The 27395-nt window shown below is 39.2% G+C and overlaps 1 protein-coding gene across 19 annotated transcripts in view; it reads right to left on the reverse strand.

The window, feature by feature from the left end:
- prom1a (prominin 1a) overlaps positions 1-27395 on the reverse strand; it is a 102052-nt gene that overhangs the window by 31102 nt on the left and 43555 nt on the right. For all 19 annotated transcript variants that reach the window (XM_035954878.2, XM_055016822.1, XM_055016824.1 and 16 more), the window contains one exon: positions 22579-22784. In XM_035954878.2, the coding sequence (XP_035810771.2) occupies positions 22579-22784 (206 nt within the window). The remainder of the gene's footprint in view (positions 1-22578; positions 22785-27395) is intronic.

Here is a 27395-nt window from a genome sequence, read left to right on the forward strand (position 1 = left end):
CAGCAAGTAGTCAGTTGTAGGCTGTTTTTTTCTGCGTTTTTAAGATAATAAGAGATGATTCTCAGGAAATAATTCTTTCTCTCAAGCATTTTGAAAATAAACTTGTAGCCAGAAATACAGGTGTATCTTCATTAAGCTCTGAAGCCCTATCTGTGTAATCTAAGGTCCCTGGGTTGTCAACATATTCAGATTAAATGCGAAAACACAGAATTGCATAAAGCAGACCATTAAAGTGAGTTTCTTGCATAGGCTACTTCAAACAGACCTGAGTAGCTCACTACAAGGCTTAATTAGCTTGAGCAACATCAAGGGAAAGACAGCCCATAATATTAAGCTATTTCCATGACTCATTCTCATCCCAGCTGAATTTTCAGCTCATCACCTCACAGCTACCGTAGCACCATGTCTGAGAGTGTTCATGTATATTTTTATTGCTACTGATGTGTGCAGTGAGTGTGGTTGTAGTTCTTGGAGCGATTATCTTCAGAAAGGATGGTCAGAAAACACTTCTGTACAATGAATTCTGAATCAAAAAGTCTTAAGGCAGAGTTGTATAATGCAACGAATCTCCTTTATGGAAATGCATCAGTGGAATAAGCAGCTTTATGAATGATCTAAGATGACTTGCAGAAAGGTACGACAAAAGGACTGAGTCAGAAGCCACTGGGAAGGTTTAGATCAATGGAGATGAATCAGGGAGTTGTGACTCATTGTATAAAAAGCAGAGGTCTTTGTGTGTGGGCTTGTGCTTCTGTGTAGGAATGACAACAGCTTGTATGTGCAGGCTGCAGTGCATGCGAAGTCAGGCTATGCCTCATCCATTGGCTTATCGCAAATGTATGAAGACAATGGGGTGTGCAGTTCGTCTTTTCAGTCCTGTGATCACCAGCCAGTGCTGTAGTCTCTCTTCATTTGCGGATATAATCAAATCTATGCTGGGCTACGCTGCCTAATCTGATATTGGGTCCCATTAGGGATTGTGGTGTGTGTTTTTACATCGACAACAGACAATATTGGATGCTTTGTCTTTTCAAAAATTGTGGTATACAGTAATATCTGATGGAGCAGAACAGAGTAGACTTAACGAAACCCTTAGTTAGAATTGTTTAAGCCTGAAATGCCAAAAAAGCACAAAACATCTCCCAAAACTCTAACAATTTTTCTGTAAAGTGCATATTTTGTCTGAACATTCGTCCAAAGTCCACAGTCAAGATATTTTTAATTACACATAAGTGTCATTTTCTTGGCAGGAAAATGCATTAAAATGCATTTCTTGAGACATAAATACACTTTTTATTTAAAGAACTTAAAAAACACACGCAGAAGTTCGGGCACCCTCCTGAGTCAGTACTTGGAAACTCCCTTCTGGCAGATATCACAGTTTGTAAACACTTTCTGCAGCCAGCTAAGAGTCGTTTTGTCTGATTTAGGAACTGTCACGGCAGAGCATTTTTAAGATCTCCCCACAGACTGTCAGAGATGTTCAAGTCAAGGGACTGAGGGCCATTCCAAAAGCTTCAACTCAAGCTTCTTGAAGTAGTAAATGTGGTTTTTAAGGCCTGCTTTGGATCATTGTCCTGTCATAGAAGCCAGCTTCTCTCTAGCTTCACTTTCTTGACTCACTGCATGAAATTTGCTTCCAGGATTTCCTTCTATCTGTGCAACGCTCGCTGTGCCACTGGCAGCCACACTACCCCAAAGCATATATTTCCATCCTCATATTTAGAAGTTGGCAAGGTATTCCTTTCACCAAATGCTGCTTTTTTTCTTCTAACAGGTCTTTGGCGATTGTGGCCAAGTGCGCAAATTTAACTTCATATGACCACAGGATAGCTGCCTCCAAAACGACTCTGGCTCTTCCAGATGTTGCTTTGCATACTTGTGAGGTAGCAGGCAAAGTGATGTGAACTAAAGCTTCTTTTAGGTTCTCTGCAGTCACACACACGTGGTTTTGCTTTGCCACTCTGCCCCGAAGATGTTCAGTTTTATCTGAAGGTTTTCTTGGTCTTCAAGCGCTTGTCTTAACTTCCATAGATGCCCTGAATGATATTTTGGGCCGTGGATACTGCAAGCTGGACGCACTTAGATATCTTATCCTGCTTTTGGGCATCAGTTAGCTTCATTTTGAGATCTTCAGTAGGTTGCTTAGAGGAGCCCATAGTTGTTTAGTGAAGAGTTTGAGAATTTATCTAGCTCTAAACTGCCATCAGCTGACAATTCTTAATGACTTAATTAAGGCCTAATGAGTGTGTAGAATTTTTCTTAAACTTTTGCAGATGCCACAACTACTTTAAATGCACTTCAGTGAAATTTCACTGACATTTTGTGTCTGTGTTTAAATGTTTGCTGTCAGATATGTATTTACTTATGTTCACTTCACAGATCAGGAAAATTTGCGCCCAAACTTTTGGATATATCTATAAAATTGGAAAACTGTCTAGTGATTTACATTAGTTTGACGCAGGGACCACTGAATGTTTGTCCTAGTAGATGTTTCTAGGTTTTTGTAGTACACTGTTCATTTGAAACTACAGCCAGTAAAATTGGGATTACAATTTTGGAACCGGTTCTCGATGCGCAACCTTGTCAGCAATGAAAGCTAATCAATCTCAGGACAACAATAAGTCACCATTTCTGTTCGGCATTTCTGAGCAGAAAGAGTTGTTTTGAAACAGTTGTTAGGTTTGCTGAATCAGTCAAAAAAAAGGTAAATATTTGCTGAAAGAATTTGTTGCTTTTAGTTTTTCTCATGGTAAATTTAGTATTATTGGGATAGGAACTGTTGCTCTGACAAAACAAGCAATTTACCCTCATTTTGTAAAATAATTGGAAAATTATTTGATAATGAAGGTGAGAATAATCAGTCAGTTTGTATTCTACATCTGACTAAAATTAATTAACAATCTTTTGACCTGTTGTGGTGGTGGAAGATGCTTGTCATGTATCTTATTTCCATACAGTTTACAGTCAGCAGGCTAAAATATGCAAAACTGTTGCTATGGTATCTTGGAAGAGATAGTCTTTGAGCTGTGTGGCATCAAGCTGTGACATGTCTGAATTGTGATTATGTTTGCCATAAATAGTGAGTGGGCTAACGGAGTAAACACTGCGATCGTATCGGTGGAGACTTAATGAGAAACTAGGCCAAACAACTAGGCTGGGACACAGTGAAGTGGAGCCATCCGTAACCAGGGGAAGATTCAAAATGGCCACTTTCACAACAAAAGCCTTTTGTCAGACGCTTTCCCTGCCCTGTCTCTGTCTCACTCACAAGTGCACAGTTTCATAAATATGCTGTCACTTTTGTTTTTTTATATACACAAATTCGCACACACTTTCCCCTCCCTCTGGTTGTCTGTCTTTTATTCCAGAGCCCATATTTTACTCTCCTCTGCCTCTCTAGCTCACTCTCATTCGTCTTTCAGCTCTGCCTGGTCTGTTTTCATCAGTCTCTTTCACTACACCTGTATTTCTCTATATATCTCCCTTGCTCAGACCTTTATTTATTGTTTCCCTCTCTCACTACTCTATCTCTTAAGCTCATGCTTCATTCTTATTTTCCTGCAGCAGCCTCCCTCTTGTTTTTTTCCCTACCTCTGTCTCCTCTTTTGCCCTCAGTTCCCTCTCTCTTTTCTCAGCCTCTCTACCCACCTCCCTCTCTTTCTCTTTGTCTCTCATTGACTTCCTCTCCCTGCTGGTGTCCAGCAAGGTCACTGGAATCTGTGGCTGAACAAAGACTCTTTTAGGACACACTTTGCAACGAGCTGTGTAGTACACGACTGTCCACCTTACTTCATCAGAATGGTAACGTTTGCTTTAGTTTCGGTTTGCCTGTCTTTTTTTAAGTTCGTGGTTAGATTTTTTTATTTGAGAAATGATGCAAATAAATGAGATAAAAGTGACAGAAAAGAGAAAAACATATATTTTTGTGTTTCGGTGCAAAATGATCAAACTAACGGCAAACTTGAAATGACAAGCAAGGCATGCCAGTGAATAGCAGAAAATAAATGAGCGCTGCTGTGGGGGGAATTTCTCTGAAGAAGCCCATTTTCTCAATGGAGCTTTCAGCATCTGAATGTAGGCAACAGAAACACGTTAGAATTGGCCAAGGGAAATTCAACCCCCCTGGAGTCACCTTCATTTCACCTTAAATTTGTCTTATATATCACATGTGATGGGTAAATATCTCCATCTCTTTGGGCTGAAAAGGTTCTTTATATGTTTTACCGTACGACTTGAACAAAAAAAGCCATGAATTTTGCTTGACTGCAGCAAAGGCAAGATTTAAGTTAGAGGCATTTTAGTCATTTCTTTTTCAAATGTCACTAGACATGTTTCCTTCAGTGTATTTTCATGCACATATTTAAAGTATCATATTAGAGAAAGTGAATGCAAACTGCAGGTGTTTACGCAAACTTGAAATTGATTTAGACTTTTTTGAAAAATAGGTTATGAGCATAGTAGGAGTCTTTTAAAAACAAGTTCTGGACATTTATCTTATGTGACTAACCAGCTGCTTCTTGATCTTCTGTGGTCTTCTCTTTAGGACAGCATAAAATATGATCAATACCAACTGACATGACAGAATAATTACAACTCCCCATTTGAAAGCAATTCCTGAAGATCTCTCCATTTTTTTCTCATAGATCCCTAAATGTTTGTTTCTTCTTCTGCAAGATTTTTGAGCCGTCTTCTGTCATTATTACATCCATGTAATCTTTCCTTATGAAAACAAATCACAGCCTGGTTCTTTATCTACTCGAAAGCAGTTAATGGAGCCGAGGCTAATTCTCATCTTCTTGTTAGTTTTTGCGACATTTCAAAAGTTCCCTTCAAATTTGCTGGGCAGTTATATGGAATGTCTCAAACGTAGAGCTGTGACTATAGGTGAATTCACTGTGGGATCTACAGCTGCAGGACAGGTGGTTGTCCAAACGTGTATAGAAATCTTTCATCAGTTTCAAACATTCTTGGTTCCAAAATATTTAATGTTAAATTTCAGATATTAGCTGCACTTTAAAATGGCACTAGGCCTTTGAAAATGCCCTTTATCAATTCAGCAGGACACTTTGAGAAACTGTGCTGGATCATCACATTTCTCTGCTATCAGCAACTGTCTAACTGACCTACTAGTTCCAATTGTGGCTAAAGACTGCACCTCTTTTTGACCACAGGGGACAATTCCATCACAGCAGGAGGAAGATTTACCTCTAACAACTTTGAAAAAGGCTCTAATTCCTGTTTGAGCAAAAGCCAAATGACACATGAAACTCTCCCTCAGGGTGGAAACCCCACAACAGCAGATGAAGAAGAGCATCGAACTAGTGCAGTGCCCCAGAATCTAGGCCACTACTGGGGGCTGGGTAGGGAGTGTTACATGGTCTGGTGGCTCCATAGCTTTTACAAACTCCAACAATGGTCCGCATTCAGTGATTGTAGTTGCGAGGCTAGGACAGTCGACTTTCAGCCCCTCCCTGCTTCACACTGCTGGAACTGGCCCTCTATTATTCTATCTCTCAATAAGAATATGATAACTGTGCTCACTGTGCTAACGTTAAAATAAATAGAATTGCTAACTATTTAAAAACTTAATGATTGTCAACAAAATGGTACGTGAAGCACCTTTATAGCAGTGCCACCTACAGTGTAGAAAATATAAGAGAATACTGTAAGCACTAAATTAAACAACAAACTATTAATGCAGGCCTTAAACAGAATGGGATTCTCTGACTTTTCATAGACAAATCCATATAAATACAAATCAGAAAAATATGTGGGTTTTAGTGCCAGTCTGACCTGAATGACCTGTATTCAAAAGCTCACGAGAACAGAAAGATTACAACATAGCAGCTTGTTTTGTGTGTATGTCGGACAATAAATCTGCTGACTGAAATGTATAGGGTCAAAACAATGTATCCTGACACATACTGTACTTTATTTCCCCTTGACAACAGCGCTACACATTTTGAAATAATTGTGTTTCTCAGTAGCTGCTGACATTACGAGTGGAATTCACGTGTATATTATAATGTGAGGAAATCACAGTGGCAGCTAGTAACCACCACTTTATCCCATCCACCATTGTTTAAGCCACTTCTTATTTAATATGCAGTCGCAACAGCTATTTTCAAATTATACCCTGTTGTATTAAATTTAGCAGCCATATTATTCAGTTAAGCCTCTGGGTCGCATGTTTTCATTCCATTAAACTGACCTTTTCCCCTCAAGCAGCCATTGTTATGTCCATTGTATCCGTTGTTTTATTTCTCTCCTTAGAGGCTGCCAGGTCACAGTGTGAACCTGGCTACCCAGCGCAGGAGTGTGTCCTATAAAGAATGTAATCAGACAATGAATGCTTAAGCTTTCTGACTGCGGGGCCTTTGCTCTGGGTATGACGGCCCAGTACAGACAGTGTTATTTTGCTCTGTTTTTGCCCTCTTCATAAGGACACTGTGTAAGTAGCTGTCCGTTCCGTCGAAGGACTGGCTGCACTAGTTTGATGGGAGACAACAGACCATTAATTCCACAGTAAACAGTCCAGAAATGATATGAATACTAAACTCTGAGCCAAGCAGCCTCGAGGGCATGGGGTTGTGCAAACCGCAGTGAAGGTCAGTGAAATACAGTAGTATTCTGAAAACTAAAGAAGAGCCAAGCGACAAAAAAAGACTCTCTGAAGGACATACAATTTTGCAATTTAACTTTCAAACAATATAATCATTTATTTATCAAGAAGTTTTCTATCATTAACAACAGATTGAACTTATATTTTTTGACAGCTCAACACATTACAGTAGCTGAGTAGTATGTCAAAATATGGTCCCAGTGACATCAAATGAATGAATATGTGCATTTTTTGAATTCGTGAAAGTTGCATTGGTAAAACTAGCTACTGGGCACCTTAGCAAGGACGCTGTCTATACATTATTTGATCAACTTAGTTTCTATTAGTAAATTAAATCCAACCCAACCAAACCTTCTATAATTTGTGAAGGAGCAAGGCAAACTCAAGTTTTTCTATTTAGTTTTTTGGTTCAAAGCTGTAAAACATTTATTTTATTCACTAAACCATCTCTGCATAGACAAAGGTTCTAAAAAGTCATTAACCTTTCAAGCAAACATTTGTGGTCTCATTTTAACGTCAGCTGTCTGAATGATGATGGTATTCGAAGAGAAGGTTATTTACCCTGCAAACACTAACATCATAACACATTTTTTACTCTGTTAGGCCTTGACCAAACAAAGTCATACTTTAATCAGCTGTGATTTGCATTCAATCACTGTGAAGACAAACTTAAAGTTTTAATCTTTTCCAGTTTTTTTAGGAAGCCTGAAGTTGTGCAAAGCCGGAGATCATCTGAATCACAGTGATTAAGTTCATAGGGTGGTCCATTGCTATTAAGTTTATCTATCATGGAGAAAACACTGCCACAGTACGGTATTTAGTGTCCACTGAGTCTATAGAACCTCTGTTTAGAATCATTTAAAAGTCAGCGTGATCCAGTGAGATTTTGATAAACAGAATGCTACAGCATGCAGATTGCTTGTCACATGGAATTTTATGGAAATCTACATGTAAACACACAATTATATGTATACGCTTAGGTGTAGTTCAGTTCATTTAGGTATAGAAAAACGCAATTCAAAGTCTTGTCACAGAAATTCACAGGGAGTCCTCCTCCAGATGAACTGCAGTATGGTTTGCAGGAAGCAGCAATGTAATCAAACCCAGTAACATGCAGTTTTATGGGGTAGTCGCTCTACAGTATGCAAGCCGGCATGCATTTTTCCATTACAGTTTGGCCAGAATCAGCTGTAAGTGTTGGTAATTAACTACAGGTGTGATTGCATCCTGTGCTATTGATCTTAGGCGGCCTGCTCATTTATTTCTTCTGTAGCTCCTGGTAGCTGTTGCTGATTACAGTAAGCACATGCAGACACAAGTTTAAAGTCTTAAATCATCAGTATGATGATGAATGGTTTGCAGAAAAGATTCAGAAACTATTAGTCTAAACAACTGTGCGTTTTCTGTGCATTATTAGTAAAATTCTGAATAATCGGCTCCTTGATGTCATTAAATGGGACTAACGCAGGTGCATTCTGCTGATCACACTTGTGACTATGCTTTGTGCTGCTGTTTTCTCCAATTTCTCATACTATTGATTTTTCTAAGATTTTGATTCATGTATGTTTGTTGTTAGTGCTCTCAGTAGAAGCCTTGCTGCCATGTGAATCTAACAGTTAAAGAATCTGAGCAGCAACAAGGGTTCTGTAGTTTTTTCCAGTTTTCTCATATGGATTTTACTAAGACTTAGATACATCTATGTATTATTAGAACCCTTGTTGCTGCTTAGATTCTTTGGGATTGTACCACATCAACAATTTGCAACACCTTTGAGCTGCCAATGATTTGTTAGCTTAATTGTTATGGCTAAAAATGTATCATAAATATTTTAAACAGTGTTTTTTCTCTAAAATGCTTGAATTTATCGTATCAACAGTTTGTTTTCCATATTACGTTATATTTGCTACGTCATGACGTCAATCATTTTACGCTCCAGTCATTGGTCCGGTTTCGATAGCATACCTGTCAGACCTGCCAGAAAAGGTTAAACCATAACGCTATAAAGTCCTCTTACTGTTGGGCTAGACTTTCCATTAGATTAGTTTAAGAACTATGTAGGTTAGAATCTGAGCTTTTTTCATTCTGATTGACGGTGCCAGTGTGTAAGCGTTCATGCACTCTTCACTATTAAAAAATCATTTTAGGAAAAAAATTAGCAGCAACCCTGCCAAATTTACATCATTACTTTGTCTGACTCACAAAATGTAGGCTGTGGATACAAACTTGCCATTGGCTGCATTTTACACGTCATTGTGCCCTTTTGCTGTCTTTGTGTTCCTTTTTGCTTCAGGAAATGCCAACAACCTCCAAGCAGCAGAAACTTACATGCTGAAAATGCCAAGCTACGATGACAAGGCAGGTCTGGTTGTTAAGATTTACAAAGAATACATTTACAGCATTTGTTATCTTACTGGGACAAACTTACACATTTGCTTGGACAAAGTTTTATTGTCCAAACAAAATCCACCAAAAGGGCACTGTTGCTGTATCCTGGGCTTAGCTCTGCCACTAAGACAATTGTAATTGGTTTAAAGAAATGCCAACAAGCCATAGTAAAATGATAATGGGTGTAGTCAGACAATGATCCAGCACTGACACTCCAGATATGTGAGACGAATCTTTCCTTTACCCAGTGTCTTTGACTGAATTACCTTATCTCAGCATTGTGGAACAACTGTTCAAATTTTAGCAGTGATGCCACATCTGATAGTTGTTGTTTGTACCACCGCAATGAACTATAAGACTCTTGATATTATAGTAGATCACAAGACTCTTCCAAATATAGAAAGCTAATTCTCAAAGATCCAACAGAGGAGTGAACAGAACTGTCAGTGAGAGTGGCTGTGTGAGATAGACCACTGGGTCAAGAAAGTGTTTTGTTTTATTCACATGGCTGTTACACAACGGTTGATTACTGGTCAAAGTGGCTGGTCAAGTAAAAAACCGTACCAGCTACTGTCAAAACTTTAAATCCCATTTTGCTGGTGGTTTGATTTCCACTCCTCACCCTGCTGACCGCACAGTTAAAACACAGAGGCATAAAGAAATGAAAGACAGATCTATCTGCATTAGTAATGCTGCTATTTCTGGGTTATAAATCCTCGCGGCCAACCATCCCTGAGATAGAGAGCACCTCTTAGCTGTAAACCACATCTCCAAGCCCAGCAGCTTTGCCTGCTCATATCTTTTCTCTCCTGTGCAACAATGTGCCATATCATCACTATTGTAACACAAATGTCTCCCAATAAATCCACAAGAAAGCCTGACCAAGCTGTGAACATCAATTAGTTTCACTATGTAGAATACTTGTATTTCATGTGTTGATTTGTATTGTGCACACTACAAGAATCCACAGACTGTAAAAGACCCCAGGACGAGAGAAAAAAAATTTAATTAGTAAAAAATAAAGTGGATTTCAGCTATAAACCAAAAATGAGGGAGAATTAGAATGATTAGTAAGAGGGAGGTCTCTCCAGGAGATATGATAAATTATGGGAAGCACTGCAAATTCTCACAATAACCTCTCCAGTTAATTAGCTTGGGAGCGGTTTGTGTAAAGCTGTCATTGTGAGGTTTCTACATGCTGTGGACATAGTGGAAATAGAGAACTCGGTTTGGATTTTTAATGGAAAAGACAACTTATAACAAGGGAAAACACACAGACTGATGAAGCAAATACAATAAAAAAAAATCTATTTCAATAGAAAATAATATGAATAAGGCATCAGGCTCATTCCATGTGAGAGAAGAGAGTGAAGAGATGTTCATATAATTCGTGAAAATGCAAGTAAAACACTCTTGTACTCATAGGTCTCCCTTGGAGTTTGACAGACTGTACAGAATTAAACACTGTATGTGGAAAACAACGGAAAAATATCCAAAAGGGGCTGGTTAAGGCCTGTCTTGTTAACATCTTGGCATATTTTGAAAAACACAATGAAGTTTTTTTTCAGGTTCAAGGAAAATTATAATCTACGATGGCCTAGGGACAGTTCTTTGGATTAGACTCTGTATGAGATTGTGCTTAGCAGTGTCAGCTTAGTTCTCATGTCTCTGCACCATTTTCACAAGAAACTGACATTTATGCACATCGTCATTAAAATATATTGAGCAAGTAAAGTATAAAACATTTTCTGCACTAAAGATGAGGTTGGAACATCTTGTCAGTGTCGTGTGAAAATGATAGACTGGTTCCAGTTCTCTGAATTGCTGCATTTCTTCTTTTTGTAAGTGATTCAAATGGATCTGTATGGTGCTCGTCAGCGGCTGTTTGTCAGGTTTCAAAAATATTCAAGCCAACCAGAGCTTTGTAAATGAAAATGTGGATGCCATCTTCATTTACCACAGCCGGAAATATAGTGACTGAAGAGCAGCCACAAAAAAGAGTAACAACTCTTTGATCTACATGACGACTGTTAATGCATCTGCTACTGCCAACCACTAAAGAAAATGGCAGTTCAGTCTGATGATCATGTCATTTCATGCATCTACAAGTATGGCTGTGGCGGAAGAAAATATGTTTGAAGATGTTTAAAATTGACAAACCTCAACTCGAAACATGATCTTACAGAAGAAGTTGTAGTGGAACTTCTGGGTATTTTTAAGGAAGCCCAAACCTTCCTATTGCAAGAACCACACCTGTAGAATCTCTTTCGGGTGACAAAAACATGCCTGATCCAGGATAGGTATGAAGATGCAATGAAAAACCTGCTTTGTGGGGCTCGATGCTGATTGATTTAACTTTGAGAGGACAACAAGCACCGTTTTTCTGCAGTCTGTCCCTCTCCAGTATTGACATCAACATAACAAACCTCCATTGTTCCATTTCCTGCATCCTGAACTGAAGTTACATCCAGTAACTACTATTTCACAGCTTTGATACATTCTGAGTTAACAGTGCATTCGAAGCTGTCAGATTGAGCACCAGAAGGGAAACAGAAAGACTGAAAGGGATGTTGAAGTCATCCTGCACCTGCCCCGAGTTCCTGCTGAGGAAAACCCCCGAGTTGAAGACCACACTTATAAAAAATGTATGCCGGGATAAGTAACACCAAAACTCCAAGAAACTGCAGATGAGATCAATGAAACCAGCGTAAAACTGATCAGACCTGACAAGCACCATGTTTGAAAGTGGTTCAAGGCTAAATCTCAAAACTCAACAGCAGAAATTCTTCTGCTGACACTAAAATAATTTTAAATTATTTACACTTCCATACTGTATGTCTTAAGTATCTTATTGAAACTTCTGCACACATACATTGCCCACGTGATTAATTTTATTTCTGCATTTTTCCATTTGACTTTTTTGTCAGATGTTCATGTTAAATTGTGTTCCTTTTGCTGCTGCTGCTGCTGCCCACTTTCCCCAGGCACCAGAATTAAGTTTCATTTTACACTTTGCTGGCTGTAACTGCTGTGACTCTGGCACTGGAAATAAATTCCCCATAAGGACCTCCCAGCAGTCTGACATTTAGTCAGCAAGTGACATCTTCATTGTCGTTGTGGCTTTTTTATGACAGATTGAAGTTAATGCTCATCACGCTATTAATGAATCCTCTAAAAATAGCCCAGCATGTGATGGCTCCCCAGGGATGCTGTTAACTGAGTGATGTGTGGAGGTAGGAAATGTGTGAGCGGGTGTGTTGGAGTGACTAATTGTGCCCTTGTTTTTTTGTATGTGTTTTTGAGAGAAAGTGACAATATGTTTGTGTATTTGGGACAGCAGTGAGTGGGTGATTACTAAACTGCAATCTCTGCAATCACAAACATTGTTCAGTGATGTACTAAATGCCAATTACATGTGTTTTCAGCCATTTAAAGTTTACTGAAGTTCATTAAAGGTTGCAAAAGTTTTGCGTAGAAACATAAATGTACTTTAACTAAAACTGGCAGTGATTTTGATGGCAAGTTATTGGAGCATTTCCTGATGTGATCGTTATTCAAAAAAGCATCGAATGACAAATCCTGTCCATGTATGTAACAGTGTATGCATGATAGATGACATATAAAGCTTCCAGATTCTAAAAATTTTGGTTGCGCACATGGACAAAAATTCCTGTGTGACTTAAAGTGCTGCATGAGACTGCATTAGCATAGACGAAATGATTGAATTATATTGGTCCAACCATTCCTCTACAGTTTTGGCACTCTGTTTGCGTAGAGTATAGGTTTCATGTTATTTTTAGGTTTTAAAGGTGGCGATTTTGGTGAAAAGGTGTTGATATTTAAGTAGTTAGCATGTTTAGATAGTTTGTATGTACAAGATTTTCCATTGCTCTTGCTCTTACTGCCCCCTGTCCTCCCACTCCCTTGTTCTGTCCCTTTTTCCTTAGACCTGTGCACAATCATGGACATGCACAGGACACGCTGGAATAGTGACCTACGAATGGTCTAAGCCACTTTGTTTGTTTCCCATTGAAGGTCTAATGCTAATGTGGACTGAAAGCAAACCGTAGCCATGCACACTGTTCCATTTATACTGCAAACGGTAGTGTCGGTCTTCTATCAAACATGGACAGACCCACCAGGCTCCCATGAATGTTCCTGAATGCTTGACTGTGACTTTGTACTTTATACTCCCTACAGATTAGACTGTAGCACTATGTCACTGGGATTGTTCCTGAGGTGGGCCGAGCACAGTGGGCTGACATAACTATTGATATCTGGAGAATTTAGAACTTGCTACTGTGTTTGGGCACCATCAATGGAAAGCATCTACAAATCAAAGCTATCACCCCCTAAGTATAGAAGCGGCTACTTGAATTACAACTCTTGGGAGGTGTGGATCTTCTCCCACAACCTCTCCTTGTAATAAGAGTTTGTTTTGAGCTCTTTTTGTTTTCCTGGCACATGCACAGTCCATGTGCTTGCAGATTGTACATGCTATGTGGTCATAAATTTTCACCAAGGGGCCTTCATGGGCTTGGAGAGGTAATGAAATTTATGTCATGCAAACCCTGTGGAAAGCTTGGATTGGACTTTGCAGAGACAAGGCTGTGAACATTAGATTTATTTTATTTTTTACCATGCAGACACAGCGGACCATGAGGAGATAGTCAATCAATCTTACAAAAAGTTACAAATACAATTGCTGACTCTAACTTTAATACATTTTCCCTCCTTATGGATTCCAATAAATTTTATACATCATAAAAACTGTTGTTAGCGCTGCCAAGATTTTGAGGCAGAAGCGCTCCAAAGTCAAAAAGTCAGCCTGGTGCTTTGCATGTTTAAATGTATTTCTCCGTGGTATTGTATAATTATTTGTCTGAAGACTGTGACTGCTCAGCTCCCTTTAGTCCCTTCAGTGCTCCAATAAAAAGTAGACCAGTGATAAACATTTGCTCCTGCACATTAATTGGGCCACTTTATTAATAATTCAGCAGGATTCAGTGCTAATATCTCACATATCACATTAATAAGAGTGGAACTTCTGTGAGGCTTGCATTAAATGAGTTTTTGTGTCTCCAGAAATCTCATGCACTGGGTGTAAACTAAGCTAAACTGACACAAAAACAGCAGAAACTACTTTTTTGTGTTCTGGCTACAGTCTCGGCTACCAATGCAGTGATGTTTTCACAAGAACTGGTGCTTAAGGCAAAATTTAGCTATAATGTGATCACTGTTTTGGTTTGTTTGATCATATATTTTTTTAAGACTGTTGGTCTGGTCTTAAGGGTCTATATTACCATGATGTGGCACCACTGACCTCTCTATGACCTCTAAATAAGCAGCGCTACACGACAAATGATATGATCTGTCAGTCAGTTGTCTCTGGACTGAAATATGGACAGAAATCTGAGTTTTAAGTCATGCATATTTATTTCAATGCAGTTAAAGGAAATGATATTACACTGAACACAGTCTGAAGGCATTTAAATGCCTGATCCTGTTTCAAGGCAGAATGTGTTTGCCTGATCAAAATCATAAGAACTTCAAAGAATGTTTTCTTCCATTAGTAGACAGGTGTGTAAAAATGTATTATATGTTTAATTCTGAACATGTAATATGCTACAATCATCTTAGAAAGTATCGAAACTTTTATCTGAAATATTGAAATGAAAAATTGTTTGCATTTGATTTTGCAGTGACATCCCAAACTCAAGCATAATAGACATTTGTGTTTATGAAATGGTTAGAAATAATAGGAAAATATATATATTTCTGTCAAAACACTATGAATTGACTGTACACAGATCAATCATGCTTACTGTAGTGTGTAGTACCCACCAAACAGATAATCTGAGCCTGGTTATATACATATTTTACTCACTGCATCTGTTATCTAAGTTCAGTAGGTAGCTAGTTAAGCTAGTTAATGCTTGCATTATTTTAAAGTTTTGTTTTGATTTTTGGCTATTTTGCCTTATTTCTACTGTGAAGTAATTAACATTGACAGGAAAGACATGCAAAAAACTATCACCATCAATAACTGAGTCAGAGACATTGTGGTTATTTGGTATAAACCGTATCTTACATCACAGCTCATCTTTGAATAACCTATTCAGATCTGTGAGATTTGAAGCGCACGGTGCTGGACTCTCAGTTTACTGTCGCCTGCATTATCATTAATTAGACCCCATATGATTATCATGGATTACTAAGCCTGTAATGTTGGGACCTTTCGTGTTAATAGTGTTAGACACCCAGCGCCTGAAATAGACTGCTGAAGTGCATGCTGGGTAACAGCGTGAGGCAGGGGTCTTCCACTTGGCCAGAACAGAGAGAAGGATCTTCTATCTGTCATTTTATTATTATAAATCCAAGTGGGGGGTTATGTGGAATCAGAGCTGATTAGCAGAGACTGAAATAGCTCCTGCTGTTCTTTTAATAATGTACAGTCTGGCTTCGTCATAGCTGGCAGACGTAATGTAATGTGCTACCTTAATATACAGCACATGCATGAGCTGAGGCATGATATGCTAACATTGGGACACACGTCTGATGGCGTAGTGAGGTGCTGAGAAGCTGCAGTGCTGTAAAAGTGCTGCATCACATTCACATAATTGTTGGAGAACAAATGTGAAACTGATCCATTTAATTTATGCAGAAGTTAAAGAGACAGGTGTGTGTCTGATCCTCATATACTGATGCTTTTACTTTATTTTTACTTGAGAAATATGACGTATGATGTTTGGGCTATTTAGGTTCATTAAAGCAAGAGATGAGCTGAGTTCATCTGACGAAATGCAACCATAACATAACTATTCATGTGCATTTGTTATTAATGCATCGTTATAACAGCTCATCTCACTGTAAACTTGCCTCTAACTGGCTGTTGACTGAGTGGGATGCTAATGGACTTTACTGTGATCCTCCACTACTGCTACCATGTTTATTTAGTTTTTCCCCCTCATCCTTCCCTGATATGTGCCCTGATTCAGAGCTCTGAAAGAAATCCGTCTAATGTATTTACAAGCCATAGTAATTGGCAATTTATGCAGGCCTGGTAATCAGTTTACGGTTATTTGGATTTCCATCTTCATTTACCTGATTTAACCTGGTGGACGTGTTAATGAGACAGATGCACTAATTAGAATATTGCTATAATCTGGTTCCGCTTAAATTATTAGCGTTTACGTAATTGTACTGATTGATTCTACAAAATTTTCTCATCACGCTTAGGCCCACAAAGCCAATCTGAATTCTCTGTTCATAAGACACAACACTTAGAGAAAAACAACGATGAGGACCATGAACTCTGTGCTGAACTTTAAATCTGCGGTGTGTTTGATAGATTTGATCACACACTGACAACAAGGCTGCCTGTGCTACTTAAGCAGCACGTTTTGTATCCAGAGCTGGAGTGCCTGCATTTTCAGCCTGACTGGCATCCATGTGAATCAAACCCCAAAGCCCAGCAGCACTACTCTAACCCAGTGAACATTACTCATTCACATTTACAACCACAGCTTTTTGGCAGCACCTCTGGGGTATGACCCTGCCACCTTCACAGTGGAGGGTGACGCAACACTGAAATTTTCTTAGCGGTTTCTTGTTAGAGATTTATTCTTTTTCACATTTGTACCAGGTGAACTGATTTGTTTTCTTCCTTTTTGTTGCAAAACAATAGAAAACATTGTTACTTTTATGAGGACTGTAGTGGAATTTCTGTCAAAAACAAATATTAATTCTCCCAACTCCTGTGTACTCAAAGTTTGTTTTTTGTCCCATTCTGATCACAGAACGTGTTCACGTTTTTTTTTTTTTTTGTTTTCATACAAAAATATAAGTATATCCTGATTTCAGTAACCAAGAAATGCCCTGATCATGGCTGTGAGATACCAGATTTGAATAGAGTTGTTGCTCTTTTGCATTCAAAGGAGCCAGCTGCAGTGGTTCAGGCATCTAATAAGCATGCCTCTTGGGTACTTTCCCTTGGAGGATTTACAGGCATGACCAGGTGGGAGAACACCTTGAAGTAGATCCAAGACTCTCTGGAAGGAATACACATTTGATCTGGTCTGTGAACACCTTGGGAACCTCTCAGAGGAGCTGGAAAATGTTGCTGGGGAGAGGCAGGTCTGGAATACACTTCTTAGTTTGCTGTCACCTTGACATAGATCGTGACATGGATGGATGGATGGCAGGAAGGAAGCAAGGAAGCAAGCAAGGAAGCAAGCAAACTGGAGTACTCCAAAGGACACCCAGACACCACTACATGTATACATCTTGCCCTGCTTTCTGACCACTGCTGACCACTTGAGCAGCTGCTGCTTCAATGAAATCATGAATCCCAAACATATCTGGAAGGCTTCTTCCGGTTCAGGAGCTAAAAGCAGTGACTCATAGCTTTGTCCACTCTAGCGCAAAAAAAACTCCCAAAAAAACCATACATACAATCATTCTGACTTTGCTTCTGTTACTTTTTAACTGTTTAACAACCAAGATACAGTCTCCACAACAGCCCAGTTTGTAGATCGCTATGGCCACTTTCATCAGCAACACAACGTTTCAGCTGTGTAACACAGCTGGTAAAAAAGATGCCCTCCTCAAATTTTCTCCCCCTCAGATTCACTGAACTCTATCATGATGACTCTATCTTGCCAGTCACGGCTGCATGTCATAATCCATCATTCCCCTGTCCTACACGGTGGTGGTGACGGTGACAGCCTGATGCCAGCGAAAGAGGCATACATTTAAATTTGCTGTCACTCTCGTCTCCCATTGCTGCTAATAAGGGAGCTCCTTGCTAAGCCTGCTGCAAGCCAAAGCGGCCTCATTGTCAACAGATAAACGCAATCAAATTAATCTCAGGTTTGACTAACGGTGACGGAAAATGTCAGGTTAAATTGCTGGTTTGTGTTGGAAACATTATAGGTGCCTGCCCAAACAAAAATACGTGACTGGAGGCTAGTATTTATTATTTGTATGGGGATATGAATAAGTACATTTTCCTGTACTCAATGTAAACACAATATTCAGAATATGATCAATATGAAATGAATATGAAACTGTAATAAATCTGGCATACTGAGGGCTGTACTGTGAAGTGAAATTAGTGAGTTAGTGAGGTATGTTGAGTTTAAAGTCAGAATTTTCAGTGTGAGGAAGGTGGCTCTCTTTATACCTGGCTAGATCTCCATGGTAACTGATGCTGTGGAGCTAACCTGGTAGAAGCGTTTCCATTTAACAAAAGCAATTCTCGATGAGTCTCAATGAGCGATACAGATTCTTAGTGGAGGAAATATGTTATATCTGCAAAGCTGCATGTTACTAAAACTACTGAATGAAGCTGTGTAGTTACAGCATCACACACTGTATGCATTGTGTTGCCATAGGAGCTTAACCTTAATATGTTTTTACGTTTGGTCCTGATTTGTTATGAAATATGTTTACACTGCTTGTACTGCAGCTAACAGAATGCAAATTACAAAACTGATTATCCTATAAGTATTTATTACAGAAAATATTAAATCAGTAACATTATTTTCCCTTTGATTTGAATGAAAACTAAAATGATATCCTGCATTACAGGGCAGTGTCAGATGAAATGCACTTCAATACAGTATCACGTTTAATTATATGAAGTTTTCAGTTTAACAGCACTAATGTGCAGCTGTTAGTTAGAAATAAGCGGCTGCATTGATTGGTAAAATTAATATATTAGCACACAACAGTTGTCTACTAGCATTTCTGTCTTACATCACATGGAGTAGCAGTGCTTTACCATTATACATTTTTATGTTCCTCATTGTTCTCCATTTTAACAACCTGTTGACTAAAGTAGGAGGGACACCTACTTTAGTTTATGTCAAGCCCACTTACACAAAGAAAGCCCAGCTATGTCAAATTTGCTTCGTAGTACAGCCCTGTGGTGCACATTTAAACACAATTACTGACCCTTATTCTGGTTTTAGATCAGCGCTGGTCTGCAGCTTCATATGCCTGTTATGAACGCTGAGATCTCTGTCGAAATAGGATTCATCACTTGACCCAAAAGTAGAGGTTAAAAGAGGCCAGCTGTTGCCAGTAGTCATGATGTATTCTGGAAAACAAGTAATTCTCTGACGGTTAGTTCACATTTGGAGTGTCCTTGCAACACATTTCTGAGATGTAATTAAATGTGTCTCATTATGAAGGCAAAAGAAAAGCGATTGCACATATCCTAAGAGCATTTCTTGATTTATCCAGTATTCTTATTTATACGAGCATTATTTAGAGGCAGTAATGACTTATTCCCACTCAGTCACTGAAATAAAACTACGCATTTACTGATTTTATTTCAGTATGGCTGGATATGTTGTATTATTCAAACTCAGTAAAAGTTACATGTCTTCAGGCGGCATTCACAAACTTGTCTGACAATCTGCCAGAGTAAATAAGCCCATAAGTTCACGTTGACGGGTTGAATTTTGACAACGTAATCTGCGTCCTAAACAGCATCGAAAAAATTGATGTGAAAAAGACGTCAATCTGGCAGCCTACCTGACCTTGAGTCTACTTCATACCACTCACATTTTTATAAAGGAATACCCAATCCTTTACGAAATCTTCTATAAAAAGGGATTTAAACTGCACGGACTTAATCAACAGAAAATTAATGACAATAAAAAAGTACCATATTCCTGCCCACACAGCTGAGGTAAGAAGAGACCTCTGGAAAACCACCCAGCGATGACTGCTTAGCATCAGAAATATGCCGCCAAACTATCATTTTTTTGGAATGCTTCAGCTGTCTTCTATCTCATCCTCGGCCAGTTCGGTGTCCTCACCCTTACCTGGGTTTCTTTTACTCCTCTTAATCCGATTTCACCACATCTCGGAAAATAAATGTCACCCCTGCCACTCCTCTGTGCCTGGCTGTCAGCTTTCTAGAAGCAGTAAAAAGCAGTCTGGGCCTGGGCTCGCTACTCATCCCTCTCCAGCCTGTAATTGCTTCATTAGAGCCTCTGCTGCATCCCTGCCTGGTAGCTGGGGAGATTTAATAAGAACTGTGAGGATGCTCTCAGAGTCTTGTGCCTGGGCTGCTAGGATATTGCTGGGGAATTTCTTATAACCAGGCCTCTTTCCAGTGAAGACAGAATGTCAAAGAACATCAAACTAAATACACTCCTGGATGCCTTCAGTCTAGTAAAAGAGGCAAACGCAGCTCTCCCGAACCTTTTGTGCTGTTGCTACATCCCCAGCGGCTACCGCTTCTTCTACTGCTGAGACTGTAAACCAGAGTGCAGAGAAGATTGAGTTTCCTGTGGTCCATTAGAGACGAGTTTCATCTAGGTACGGGCCAGCCAGATGATGAAGTAGGGCCATACAGAAGATGTAAAGAGAGAACCTAAAGCTTTACTCTCAACCATTTTCAGCTTGTTCAATCCAGTTGTTCCATCATCCTCCATCATTATAAGCAGTCTGAGCTAAAATTCCATCAGTTGTTTCACAACTATTTATGTTTCTCTTTTTCCAGAATGATGGCTTTCAAATATTAGCAAAGTGTACTCTAAAACAAACCTTCTGGTTGAATACCGGGAGGACGTTTTGCACTTAGTATCTTCATTAGGAAAAAACAAGAAGATGGTCTATTGCTACATTTCAATATGTACAAACGCTACACACAGAAACAAATGTCAAGCTAGAAAATGTAGGCATTGGTGAAAATTTTAATTAATTTGAATGTTATTTTTCTAAGTTGTGCCCTTGAATACCTTCATGCTTGAAACTTGCAATTTTCATGAATAAAAGGTTTATTCACTGTAAAGACGGGCCAAACACTGCCAAAGGCGTTTTGAATTGATCACTGTGATCAAAAACAGTCCAGGTTGAACATAGCTAGAGGTCACATTTAAAATTTACAGCAGCCAGTGGTTAATTGTGGTTTGTAACACTATTCAGGGATGGATTTGACCTATTTTCTACTATTTTCCATCATCTTGTGTGATTTTAGTCAAAATCTTATCCCTCAATATCGTCATTGTTTTAATACTCTGTCTAATTTTCCACTCAGGACAAAAAAAATTAAAAATCCAGGAAGAATCAATTACATTTTTCTGTTTAACCTAGTATATATAATGTGTTTTGTTAATTTAAAGTTGATTAAACTTAGATTTTGTAGTCCAGAATATCTCAGCACTGAACTTTATCAAACCTGAATCTTTTGACTTGATACAAGAGTTCACTCAGCTCATTAAGTTTCCACTGAAATCATCAGCATATTCATAGACTTCCCAACATGCATATTTTTTTTTAGAGGGAAAACTCTCCTGAGACTTCTCTGTTCTGTAATTTGAAGTCATGGTTGATTCCTGTCAAGATAATGAAAACAACGAGAACCACAATACAGGTCAGCATCGAATTCAGTCCTTATCCCTTTTACATTTTCATTCTTATGGAATTTTTTAAACAAAAAATATTTTGAAATATTTTGTTGGCATGACTGAATGGTTGTTGATTTAACTAAATATCTTCTGTTTAATAACTTTTTCATTTTGTAATTCATACAGCTGATTTTGCACGCTCAAGGCTTACAAAGCAACCTTGAATTAATTGTCAAAACCTAACAAACACTTATGGCAAGTTTAAAGTGATTTACAGCGAAGGACACATCAGTCCAGAAAAAAGAAAGAAAACTATTTACAATCATGCCTGTCCCTTTAATCTCTTTAGTTACCTTTTATCTTAAACCAAACATGCATAAAACATGTATTTTCTGAGTATCCACTGTAAAATGGAACCACAAAGTGTCTAACAACACTGAAGTAGCTTTATAGATGGCTTGTTCAGGCCCTAGCTAAAAATACCTGGAGGTAGTATGTATTAAAGTCCTAGATTACAACAATTAATTATAGTTACTACAGTCTGAAGCATTAGTAATCTAGGAATTAATTCTACTTCTACACTCACTGCCTTCCCACCGGAGAGAGCCATCAGCGTAGTGCTTAAAATGTGCATATAAAATGGAGAAATGACAGCTGGAGCAGTAACATAATAAACCCTGAAGGAAAATGCAGTAGATATTATTATGAGGTGAAGACTGTAGCACAGGAAGGTGTATTTTTGAAAAGGAGATCATACCTTGTGATCAAATTCTTAAGCATATCGTGGCTTTATCTTTGACTTGTTCGTATTTCAGACGATAAACGAAAGCAAAGCCTTCAGTATGAATTCCCAGCAGGTTGTGTTGACCCATGTTTAGAATGAACATGACGATGAAGGGTGCTGCCACAAAGAATCTACAGTAGGACTTTACTATATATAGCAAACACAAAAGGGGGGGATGGGGAAGGCTGATGACTGTGTTTGACCAGAGGAGGAGTGTGTCTGTAGTATGTGTGCAGCGTGTTTTTGGCTAAATGTACATGCGGTGAAAGATAGATGTGTAGCTTTCATATAATCCCGTCGTAAGTACACGTGCAGACGTCGTACGCTGAAATACCCGCCGGCTTGCGAGCTCATTTCCACGTATTTGGACTATGTGTGTCGTGTGTGTGTGTGTGTGGCTGTGCATGTGTCATACTCACGTGATAACCAGTGAGGTGGAGAAGAGTAGAGTTCCCAGCAGGCCTCGCCGGCAGTCTGCGTTCTTCCTCTGGCGCTGGTGCATCTCGCCGCCGCAGTTGTCACAGCAGCGGCACATGCAGAAGAAGAGGCCGACTATCGGCAAGAGAATGGCGAACAGCAGGCCCACCGCCGCACACACTAGGAAGCCTATCTCGTAGTAGATGGCCTGGGGTCAGTGGGGGAGGAGTGAAAGGAAAAATGAGTCGAGGGATGAGGGGCAGTTTATTTAGGAAACGTAACGGAGGTAAACGTGAAGATGAGGTGAAGTGAGAGAGTAGAAATCAGTGGCAGGAAGAAAGAAGATGAAACAGCAAGGTGGGGGGGATTGTGAGAGGAGGTGAGTTAAGGAGTGACGGAGAGAAGAAAGGCTAGATTAATAACGGCGTACAGGAGAAGGAGGGAGGACACACACACACACAAGGAGGCCAGGGATAAAACGAGCAACATATCTAAAAATATCTGGTAGAATCCCACTGCTGGAAATTCTCTCTTTTCTTTGTCCTAAAGGGATTTGGGGATAAACAATGAGCACATTACGCAACACTACTCACTGCAGGAGAACCCTTTGTTTCTAATTCTTAAATACCACCAGCCAATTCAATAATCGACTCATCTGGCTACATTAGTACACAAAATGAATGCCAAGACTCAAAAATCGGTACGTTGAGATTATTGTTCTCGCACACTGTAGTGCAAGCTGAAACTGCAGGTGGCAAATTGTTTAGGCTTTTGCAATAAGCAGTTCTGGAAGGTCGTTTTGTTTCGCATACATTTCCAACAAACCGCAATATGCACTGAGAGGATAGCAACACATGAAGGATGGTGGGGAGTAATAGTGGAAGGAATCAGAGCTATCCATGTAGCCCTGTGGTGCAGTTTTTCACACTTTAATGAAGGGGAAAGACTGCATTTCTGATGAAAAACCTGCTTCAATAGGAATGGACTACAAGGCAGTTAGTGCACTGCAGAGAAACTCCATCCTAAGAAGCCCTTTAGACTCGAATCATAAAAACCAAATTTTTCTTGAAACAAGACAAATCAGCCCCTAGGGTGAAGTAATTACACCTGTTTTAGTAGAGCTTAACAGTTAACGAATATAAGGTATATCGCTCATCCCGTTCCAATTCATTATCAATTCAACAACTGAAGAAACCGTAAAAACAGGTGAAATTATCTCCTGGTAGTGAAAGATTTGTGTCACTTGGTTCAGGATAGGATTTTAGTAAATAATGCTTTGGCAAAAATCCTACAACAGATAGAAGAATTACTAGAGTGAGAAATTTGCAGCTAGGTCATTTACGACAGCCAACTAAAGCCAATGGAGTGTTATATAACAGTCAAATATCTAACCTCCATAAAGCTTACGACAATCTGTCCCTGTATATCAGTGAGGGTTAGACCTAATTTTAACTGAATTTACTGCTTGGTTGTAATAGACTGCAGCATATCATCAGATCCAGCCACTAAAATGACCTTTTTTCTCAAGCACTTTAAACAAAAAGTACACATTAGCAGGGAAGCACTGATTACAGAACTATTTAGCAGCTTCCAAGTGTGATTAATTACCTTTGTGCTTTTGAAAATCATTGCAATCTGGACTGGATAAAGCAGAAAAATGCATCTTTGCTGAGTGTAACTGTTTAATGTTAAATAATGTTTTACTATTCAAAGGTAAATGCACCTTTTCAGATGTGGCATATGTAACATTTCTGGCTTCATCAGTCTGTTAGGGTGACAGCATTCTGTCATTCAGATGTAGGTCACTTTTATGTTAATGTTCCTCACACGTCACAATGCAATATTTACCATAAAGACACAAGACAAACTCTTAATCCCCATGGCAACAGAGGATTTGACAGCAGCTTAAAATTTGTGACTATAAGCTCACCTGTCTGATGTGAAGAAAAGTATACAGTGTTACTCTCCTTTAATTCTGGATTGATCCTCACAATTCCTAATTTTAGGTGATTATTGAAGTTGCTTTATGTGTGCAACTCTCTTGCTTAGGAGATACTGCTGCTGCTCAATGCTGCAGGTATGTAAGAAGAAAGATTTCTACAAACAACTCAAAGCACTTGTGGGTTTGAAATTGAAAGTTATATTGAAATGTTATACTGTGATTGCCGTCACAGTTTCTACAAAGTGACCGCATTTGGACATGAAGCCGAAATGTTCAGATGCCAGCAGATTAGTGGAAATGACAGCATGTCTGAATAGTACATAAGCTGCTGATATACAGTATCTGCAGTGAATAGATTGTGACTGTTTAAGGGGAGCCATAAGGGTTAAACAGTGAATAGGATTGTAAATCGTGGTGAAGATAAGTAAGATTAAACTGAGCCAGTTAACACCGGAGAGGGTGGAGCAGTTCTGACTGCCTTATTATATTACTGGAATTACGATTCTGCCTTGTCTCTGTCCGGTCAGCTGTGAAATCTGCACTTGTCTCATCATAAAGCCTCAATAATCCTCGATTTTGATTGAACATTAGAAATTTTCAAGGTGACTCAACGTGGTTTCTTACAAATTCTTCATGATGCAGTGAGAGAGTTAAATCGCTGCTGTTGTCAGGTTCGCAGTAGCTCTTCCACTTCCTCTTGTCATGTACCGCAGCGCTCCCACTTAATCTGCCCCTATCTAAACTGCACTCAGCATAGGCTTTGGAAATTGGTGAAATTGAATAGGGGATTGGTAAATCCCACACCATATGTAACTTGTCACAATGATGTTCAATACGTTCTTGTTATGAGAGGATCAAAGCAGCGCTGCTATCACTCCTGAATGGACAAACTGCTCTCCCAGCTGATTCGCACGAATCCTAATCACCCTCATAAGTCAGTGACCCTGTCTGCTCCAGGGACCTGCGGCTTTAGCTTTTTAACATCGTAGGGGTAGAGGCTAGGGCACAAAAAAATAAAGTAAAGCGAACTAGCGTCTGAACTTCTATGAGAGGAATATCTGTGCCTTCTTAGGTGTTGACAATAATCTGCATTTTAATGTTGGCGTGAGTGAGGCTCCTAGTTGTGTCAAGAATGTAAGTTCCAAGTTATAGAAAGAAAAAAGTATGTCCGTCATAATCTTTGTGACCTCGAGGAGTAAAAATACAGATGATTGTAGGGTCAGTGGAAACAGAGACAAAAATGGAAACAAAATTTGGAGATGCCTCTGAAAGAAAAACAAGAGACTCTGTGCATGTGAGTGTTTTTGTATGTTTTTTTGTCTAAAGGCACCAATGTCAGCCCCATTGTTGAGGACACTGTGCAAATTCAAATGCTTGCATTGTCATTCTGCTTGTGGGCTCCGGTTGTTATTGGGTGAATCTTCACAAAAAAGGTCAAAAATGTTTCATTTTTTTCCCACCACCACTCTTCAAGGGCCTGCGGCTTTGACTATTTTTGGACTATAGCTTTGTCTTGGCAAGTGCCCAACAGAAGAAGGTGACCTTCCAATAAGAACAAACTGGATGATGGGGTGGCAGCATGCCTGAGTGGTGAAGACAGGCATTTCTGTAACGTTGATCAGATTTAATGCCAGCAGCAGCCACAAGGCACGTTGAAGTGTCCTCAAGGAAGAAGCTGTTACCCCAAACTCATCGACTGTAAGCTAAAAGCCTGAGGTCTACTATAGGAGCTGCTGTGGATGCATGTTTGGTCTGATTCATTGCGTTTCTTATTCTTTTCCTTTTCTGTTTTGATTCTTGATTGGGGTTGAGATTCTGACGCTTGATACTGAAGTGGTTTTTGAAGTATGTGCCTCATGAATGCTTAAAACTGTGAGAGAAACACAATATTCTCAGTGATATCCTTTTGATTTCCAGACTCCACCAGAAGTGGAGACTGTAATCATGCAAACTCACAAACATCAGCAAGCCTTTGACCACAGCTGGACTATTTAAATCCACTGTAGCTTCAGGTCAAACTAAGATTACATACTATCTACTTTTGGTGCGTTTGATAGACAGATTCTTTCAAGGCACGACTGATTGGATTTGCAATTACTGGTGACAGACGGGAGGTTGTCAGAGCAATTTAACTGATATAAGAAAGAAATGTGGGGGTTTATTTTATAAAACATTGAAGGTAGCAGCTCCAGTGTGAATGAAAATGAATATTAACACAATGAATATTTCATTTTTGCACTATATTGACATCAACTAAGATCATGCAATGATGGGGTCTATCTCTCTTTGATCTTTAAATTAAAGTTTGGTATAAAAATGTGACTTTACTGCTTTTGATAACAGTCTTGTTCTGTTAAAAAGTCCCTCTCCAGAATTCAAGGTAAAGCATAGTTATGGTTTGTTGACCTGTGTGTGTGTGAAAAAAAAAGATTGCTTCTTTTTACACCAAAGAAATTGATGTATGTGTAGTAATAAAAAGACCTCTGCCAGCATCAGCTTGCAGGAGATCAAGTGTGTGGCTTATCCTTGCTGTGGTTTGGGTGAAATTGATTTGAAGCTCTTCAGTATAAACACCCAATGCTGTTTCTACACTTTTACACAACATTGCTGCTTATTATAATCAGGAAAATTCAAAGAGCAGAATAGAGTGTTGGTCGTGTCCTAATTTGAGTTTGCGTGCTTCGTTTGGTACAACAAATTGCAGGAATGTGCTGGTTTGTGTTTCGTGTTGTTCTTCAAACAGGAGCACAGCAGGTCCTCAGCAGACAGTAGAAAACAAATAGTACTGTTTCATCAGAGCCACTGATAAGCTACTCGTGGAAGTGGAGTTGCCTTACAGTCCTCTCTCTTCAACTTTAAATTCCATTTCAAAGTGCT

Source organism: Amphiprion ocellaris, chromosome 13, assembly GCF_022539595.1.
Source record: "Amphiprion ocellaris isolate individual 3 ecotype Okinawa chromosome 13, ASM2253959v1, whole genome shotgun sequence".
Taxonomy (NCBI): domain Eukaryota; kingdom Metazoa; phylum Chordata; class Actinopteri; family Pomacentridae; genus Amphiprion; species Amphiprion ocellaris.